The sequence below is a fragment of the Gracilinanus agilis genome, chromosome 5 (genome assembly GCF_016433145.1).
Source record: "Gracilinanus agilis isolate LMUSP501 chromosome 5, AgileGrace, whole genome shotgun sequence".
Taxonomy (NCBI): Eukaryota; Metazoa; Chordata; class Mammalia; order Didelphimorphia; family Didelphidae; genus Gracilinanus; species Gracilinanus agilis.
The window spans coordinates 216,865,683-216,873,866 of NC_058134.1; the positions used below are offsets into that span (position 1 = coordinate 216,865,683).

At 38.5% G+C, this 8,184-nt stretch overlaps 1 protein-coding gene across 1 annotated transcript in view; it reads left to right on the forward strand.

Annotated features, from left to right (window-relative positions):
* Window positions 1–7,977: 7,977 nt before the first annotated feature.
* Window positions 7,978–8,184, forward strand: part of ANKRD54 (ankyrin repeat domain 54) — a 16,042-nt gene continuing 15,835 nt past the window's right edge. The window contains exon 1 of the mRNA XM_044677661.1: window positions 7,978–8,184. Coding sequence (XP_044533596.1) covers window positions 8,041–8,184 — 144 coding nt within the window. The 5' untranslated portion in view covers window positions 7,978–8,040.

Sequence of the window (8,184 nt, forward strand, 5' to 3'; positions counted from 1 at the left end):
CTAGTTTTGTCATGTGTCCTTGATCAAGACCTATTTCCAAATTGTTGGTAGTTGCATTGGTGTGGTAGTTTCGAGTCCACACCCTCAATCATGTCCACCCCGACCCATGCGTTCAAGCAGTTGCTTTTCTTATATGTTTCCTCTCCTGCAGTCCTTCCTCTGAATGTGGGTAGCATCTTTACCATAAATCCCTCAGAATTGTCCTGGGTCATTGTATTGCTGCTGGTACAGAAGTCCATTACATTCGATTTTACCACAGTATATCAGTCTCTGTGTACAATGTTCTTCTGGCTCTGCTCCTTTCACTCTGCATCAGTTCCCGGAGGTCTCTCCAGTTCGCCTGGAACTTCTCCATTTTATTATTCCTTTTAGCACAATAGTATTCCATCACCCGCATATAAGCTTCCCAACTTTAATGGCCCCTCAGAATTGTCCAATCTAGCAGGGTTGGCCTTCCCAAAGGTCAATGACCAGAGCAACCAGAGTTCAGTCCTTGGACTATGTTGGGCATGTGGCGCACAGCTCTGCCAGGAGGCCTCAATACTGTACTCCTTTCCTTAAAGAGTGGTTTTTCTGACTATTTAATGGTCCTGTGTTTTTCCTATTTAACAGAGGGAAGGAAGGGGGGGAAAAGGCATTTATTAAGCTCCTGCTATTTAAGGCACAGTGTGAAGTACTTTACAAATATTATCTAATTTGCAAACTTAGGGATGTAAGACCAAAAAGTAAGTCCCCTAAGGAGCTGATTTATTTTTGAAGCTGTCCCTCAGTAGTTAGAGCAATACCAAGGGCAATGGTCGAAGTAAGAGAGAGATTAAGGGCTTTTGCTTTAAAAAGAATTCAGTCTCTTGATTATCTAAAAACTTGGCTACTTTCAGCACTGCAATGATCTGGGATAATTCTGAGACTTATGACAGGAAAGGCCATCCACCTTCAGAGAAAGAACTGTTGGAATCCTTTTTCACATCAGTGCATCCTTGGTTTTATTTTGGGGGTTTGGATATGTATTTGCTCTTACAACAATGACCAATTGTTTTGCATGACGATAAAAAAATGAAAAATAAAAAAAAGAGATCAGTTTCTCCCCTTTAATTACTTTGGAGCCCTGACCGAGGGGGAAGGGATAGAGAGTTGCACAAAGTTTCTAATATGAAAGACTCAATGGCCTCACATATTAATAGCATATTTACTGTGTACATATATATTCTCCAGCAGGCGGAGGCAATCATTTAAATCATGCAGGAAACATAACAGTTGTGATTTCAAAACTCTTAAAGAAGCAAACATACCCCTGGGTATGTTAACAGGGTATAGAATGGCAGAGTATACATTACTGATGACTTGGCAGCTGTTCAGTCCATTGACTATTTTCTATCCCCCCCAACTTTTTACATAATATCAAGTGTGATGATGATTGATTGCCCAGGGAAGAATATGAGCTCAGGTCTGGCACTGGGATGCCAGAATAATAGAATCACCTCAGAGGTTCAAGAGGGTCCCAGGGTCAACTCTATCACCTTTGCTTGTTGTATATGATCTCAAGTAATGGCACAAAGATACACTCAAATATTTATATGCTATGTTAATTTGGGGGAAAAAAAACAAACAAACTTGTTCTCACCAAAAGGGCTTTTCTAGAGAAGTGAAGGATATGATCAATGTAGACATTTGTTTTTCCCTGACTATACTTATCTTGGAACAGGGTTTTTCTTTTCCTTTCTTTCTCAATAGGGGGTGGGGGGGATGGAAGGGAAAGGAGGCAGACTTTTATTGATTAAAAAATAAAATTTGATTTTTTTTAACTCTTACCTTCTATCTTAGAATCAATACTGTGAAACAAAGAAAATTACAGACCAACTTCCTTAATAAATATTAATGCAAAAATCTTAAATAAGCACTAGCAAAGAGGCTACAGCAATACATTACAAGGATTATTCACTATGACCAAGTGGGATTTATACCAGGAATACAAGACTGGTTTAATATTAGGAAAACTATCAGCATAATTGGCCATATCAATAGCCAAATTAACAGAAATCATTATTATCTCAATACACATAGAAAACCTTCAACAAAATACAACACCCATTCCCATTAAAAAACACTAGGGGCAGCTGGGTAGCTCAGTGGATTGAGAGTCAGGCCTAGAGACAGGAGGTCCTAGGTTCAAATCCGGCCTCATACACTTCCCAGCTTTGTGACCCTGGGCAAGTCACTTGACCCCCATTGCCCACCGTTACCACTCTTCCACCAAGGAGCCAATACACAGAAGTTAAGGGTTAAAAAAAAAAAAAAGTAAAAAAAAAAAACAACAACAACAACAAAAACCCTAGAAAGCATAGGAACAAAAGGGTTTTTCTTTAATATAATATGTAGTATTTATCTAAAACCATCACCAAGTATCATCGGCAATAGGGATAAGTTAGAAGTATTCCCAATAAGATCAAGAGTGAAGCAAGGATGCCCATTATCACCACTATTATTTAATATTGTACTAGAAATGCTAGCTTTAACAATAAGAGAAAAAAAGAAACTGAAGAAGTTAAAGCAAGCAATGAGGAAAATAAACCATCACTCTTTGCAGATATGATGATATGCTTAGGGAATCCTAGAGAATAAACTAAAAAACTAGTTGAAATCTTTAATAACTTTAGCAAAGCTGCAGGATACAAAATAAACCCATGTAAATCCCTGGCATTTCTATATGTTACAACAAAGTCCACCAGCAAGAGTTAGAAAGAGAAATTACCTTAAAAAATACTAAGGAATCCACTTGCCAAGACTAACACAGGAATTATATGAACACAATTACAAAGCACTTTTCACACAAATAAAGTTAGATAGTTTTAAATAATTGGAAAAACATTAATTGTTCATGGGTAGGCTGAGCTAGTATGATAAAAATGACAATTCTACCTAAATTAATTTACTTATTTAGTGCCATGCCAAACTACCAAGTAATTATTTTATAGAACTATAAAAAATATCAATTTATCTGGAAGAACAAAAAGTCAAAAATATCAAGGAAATTAATGAAAAGAATGTGAAGGAAGGTGGTCTAGCATTACCAGATCTTAAACTATACTATAAAACAGTAATCATAAAACAATCTGGTACTGGCTAAGAAATAGGATGTTGGATCAATGGAATAGATTAGGGGTATATGAACGTAGCAATCTAATGTTTGACAAGTCTAAAGATCCTAGCTTTGGGGGATAAGAACTCACTATTTGACAAAAACTTCTGGGAAAACTAGAAAATGATATGACAGAAACTAGATATAGACCAATATTGCACACCTAACATCAAGATAAGATCAAAATGAGTATATGATTTAGACATACAGGGTGATACTATAATTAAATTTGGGAAACAGAAGTTTCCTATAGAGATCCTGCTCTATAAACCAGAGATTTTCTGAGTGGCCTAGGGTGGTCGTCGGATGTAAAGAATGAAACAGATTGGAAGCATGGCTTGTTAGCTCAAAGTGCTCTCTTGATGAAACTATTGGTGTCACATCACATGCTCAGTTGTCCATTATTGGTTGATATTCTGATGGTCTCACAATGAGAAAAGAGTTGATAAACTTAGTATCAGTGCCAACAAGTACATCAAGACACTAAATTTGTAAGGCTGTTATACAAACATTCCGTGACCTAAGCATTGATATCTCTAAAGTTGTGTCAGTGACGACAGATGGGGCACCAAACATGGTGGGGGGGAAAAGTTGGGTTTGTCAAATTGTTTACGGATGCTATTGGACATCTAATTGTGCCTTTTCATTGTATTATCCATCAGGAGGCTTTATGTGCCAAGGCAGGATTCGTCAACTTAAATGACTTAATGTCAGTTGTTACAAAAATAGTTAATTTAATAGCTGCTCGCCCCCTTCACAAGCGAGAATTTTCTGCATTTTTACTGGAGGTTGATTCCACATACAGTGGACTGCTGATGAACAATAATGTAAGATGGCTGAGCCAAGGCAAAGTTCTTGAGCGTTTTGTGGAGTGCTTTGAAGAAATTAAGATATTTCTTGAGGATAAGGATCTGGGAAACTTTCCTCAGCTCAATCATGATAAGTAGGTCAATACCTTGATGCTTTTTACAGATCTGTGTTTATATTAGTGAACTGAATTTAAAGTTACAGGGTTTTGGCAAGAGTATTGACATTATGTTTGGATACATAAAAGCTTTTGAAAATAAACTTAAAATTTTCAAGTGAGATGTAGAAACTAAAACTTACAAGTATTTTCCTTGAGTAACAAAGTATTTTGAGGAGGCCAGTGCAGCTGTACAAAATGAAATGGTACCATTGCATATAAAGTACCAGCATGTTTTAGACTTATTACTTGACCGGTTCAGTGATAGATTTAATCAATTTAGAAGCCTAGAACAGACCATGAAAATGATTAAGTATCCTGATGTAGTAGTCTACAGTAGTTTGGAATTAAATGGTTTCAAATGGATGCAAATTGATGATTTGGAGATGCAATTTGCAGAATTTCAAGACAGCATCTTGGGCTCAAGTGTTTGTCAACTTGAGGTCAAAGCTTGAGAATCTGGAAAGACTGCCCCTTGGAGAATCAAGAGGAGTGCCACTATGAACAGGAAATTTGGAGTGCCTGGAACCAATTACCAGACACTTTTAGTACCGTGAAAAATATAGCAATGGTTTTACTGACAATTTTCCCCTCTATATACTCTTCGTTCAATGTACTTCTTTAGCATTCACAATAAATTTCTTTTCTTTTCACTACTATTTTTGACCCCTGGAGTCATTGGGCCCTTACTCATGGGCCTGGGTATATACCTCTCCTAAGAGGTTGAGAGAATTTCCCAGCAGTTTGGTGTCAGAATTTGTTATGACTCTCTCTGAGCTGATAGTCATTATACAATGAGGAGAGTTGAAATATGCATAAGGCAAAGTTTTGACCAACATCAATAGCTTCCCATGGTGCTCTATGTACCCTTCTTACTCAACGGGCAATATAAGTCATCTTCCTTGTTTTTGTTTTGTTTTGTTTTGTTTTGTTTTTTGTCAAAAAGATACCAGATTGAAACACAATAAAAGGTGATGAAAACTGGCTTTTTTTCTGTTGAAAAGGCTTTCAGGAAGGATGCTTTTAGGAAGGTGTAATATTTAAAATAAGATAAAATGAGGCAAAAAATGAGCATGATAAATTTATTAGTAAACTATGAATTTGCCAATAAACACAAAGCTAAGACCTGGAATGAGAGGGATAGAACAAAAAATAGGACCTCATAATTTGAGGAACCAAGTTGGTGAAGATTGATCCACATCAGGAATGTATATAGTTAGAAAATCTTGAACCCCTAAAACTACATTACTCAGAATGCTTTTCCCTTTGTGCACTTTTGTGTCTTCATGTAATTGTTTATAAGTTCTGTAACTCCTCCCTCTCTCTCTTTTCTCAACTGGGCTGGATTAGTTTTTTACTTTAGTTATTATTAATAAAACTTTTAAAATATAATACTTAGTTATTGTATATTAATTTTAATCTTTACACATGGTAAAATCACTATAATTGATTATAAAGCTGGGGTTTGGGGGACAATATGATTGATTGGAAATTGGGAAGAAGGTGATGGCAATAACCCCTTCTTTTCCTCCTGTGATTAAGAAGTGATCATTGTTTGAACCCACCTGGAAGGCTAGAGATAGTAGACTAGACTTATTTAGGTAGCAGACCAGACTTCTTTGGGTAGCAAACCAGACATCCCTGAAGGATAGCTTAGGGGTGTAAAGATACTAGACCAGACCCCCTAATATTTACCCATATCTTCCAAGTATAACAGATTTCTTTAAGCAAGAATAGAAGTGGTTAGCTGGAGAATTGAATTTTTAAATTTAACTAATTATAGGCCATCTAAATTTCTGATCTAAGTTCAGAGGTAAAGAACCACAACTTAAAGAAAAAATTCTTCCCCAATGAGATTAAGAGCAGAAGCAATTTGGATGGACTTAAAAGTTTCCATGAGTGATAACTGGTGATTTTGGAAGTGAAGTAAGCTAAAACTCCTGCATGAGGAGACCAGGTGACCTGTGAATAGATCTCCAATTGAGAATCCTTGGGAGACAGTGGTTCTCAATGCTACCTTCATGGCATAGGAGAATCACTGATTCCTGACCCAACCCAAGGAGAAAGTAAGTTCTTTGCAGTGTGGAATCCTCCTGTCTGTCAAACTCACCTACTTTTCCTGAAGATGGGATGGTCCAAATAAAAAACCCACAATGTCAGCCTACCTTAGCATCAGCACTTGGCTAGATATTTTTCTTTCTAAAATGCCTGTAATGCCTCTTGAAAAGGGCATTTAGAACCACTGTAAAAAAACTTGTGCTCTGAGCTTTTAAGTTGAGTAACTTAAAAGTAAGTGTTTGTGATTGTTTTGTAGAGCACAGGTTGTGTTAACTATGTTCTGTGTAAATCTAGCTGGCTTTTCTCCTGTAGTCTGTTTAGCCAAAAGTGAGAACATTTCTGCCAAAGGTTTCAAAATTTTCCAAGCTTTGTCTGGTCTCTTTGTTACTAATTCAGGACAGGTTTAATTTGTAACTGAAATAAAATCTGTTTAATGTGTATTTCCAAACTAGGAGGGGAATGTGTTAAAGGTTGAAATAGACTTTTTTGGAGGGGGTGGGAAGGACTGTATTACAGCTTTTTAGGACTACTAAAAGTAGAGTTTATGAGATTTGCATATAAACAGTATCCAGAGGCTCCCACCCTTCTCCTCCTGGCAGAATGACAAATTTTGTCTGTGTAAGGGAAGGTGATATCATAGTTTTGTCCAAAAGCACAAGGTGGGGTGGGATGGAGCAAGTGCTCTTTTAGTTTAAAGTTTTCTGTCTGACTGTTTAGGGCCTTTACTGAGCAGTAAATATTCATTTTTCTTTTTGGCCTGAGAAAAAAAGGAGCTTGTGAAAATAGAAATAGGAATTAATTTGCCAAGATGCAAAATATAATTTTGAGAATGCATCATGATGATTTGAATGTGAGATGATTTGGCAGAATTTAATTGCCTCAGTAAATTAGAAGCAAAAACAAATCTGGGGATGGGGTGGGAAGGTACTATTATTCCCATTTCCTAGTTGAGGAAACTGAAGCATAGGTTAAATGACTTGCCTAGGGTCACACTGCTGGTACCTGTCTGAGGCCATATTTGAACTATATATATACACACATGTGTGTATGTACATATATACACATATACACACATATACATGTATACACACATATATACTATTTATATATAATTAAATTGATATTGTTACACGATTAATATACGTGTTGTGCATTTACACATTTAAATGTTTATTCTGATTGGTGACTTCTGCCCCGAGGAAGCGGGCGCTTCTCCTCTTCCCCACCTGAACTCAGACGAGATTCCTCTTTTCTACTCTAGTGGTCTGGAACACAGACGGAACTTCCTCTCAGCCACTTTTCTCCCTTTCAAATGCATTCACTCTTAAGCTTCCAGCTCTCGAGAAGAGTATAGCGGAAGCTCTTTCGGAGCATGCGCACAAATTCTTACTTGCCATCCTGCCTACCGGGCAGAAGCTCTTTTTTCTTTTTTTTTTTTTTCCATTTCCTCCACATAGGCTCAATCTTCTCCTCCCAACCCATGTTCGATTTAAATTTCTTATTGAAAGAATTCATTTCACTCCTCCCAGTTCTCTTTTGTGATTGATTGTAGAAGTCTTGCAGTGATTGGCTACGGCATAAGCGTCACCATTTCAACCCTTAACAAGGGGCGTTTGGAACGCTTTGCTCTCTGATTGGACTATGAAGCTGCCTGTTAGATTGCCACCACCAATCCATAATCCAAAACCTAGCCTTCTCTGCCTCATTGGTTTCGACCGTTCGGCAATGACAGCCTCTAATTGGTCCAAGAGGCTGCTCATTCCTGGGCCGGAAAGCTAACGGGGCCAGGACCCCAGAACTAGGCTGACGTGACGTCGGTGCTGACGCTGCGGCGTCGACGGCGGCGGCGACTGTGGCTGGGGTCGGGGTCTGCACGGTTGCCATGGCAGCCCCTGGCGGAGGCCCGGGACTGGGGGCCGGAGCCGAGGCGTGGGAGGCGCGGGCTGAGGGCGGCGCGGGGCCCGAGGGCAGCTTCTCATTCGGCGGGTTCGCCGCGGTGCTGGGCGGCCTGGGCCCTGCGGCCCAG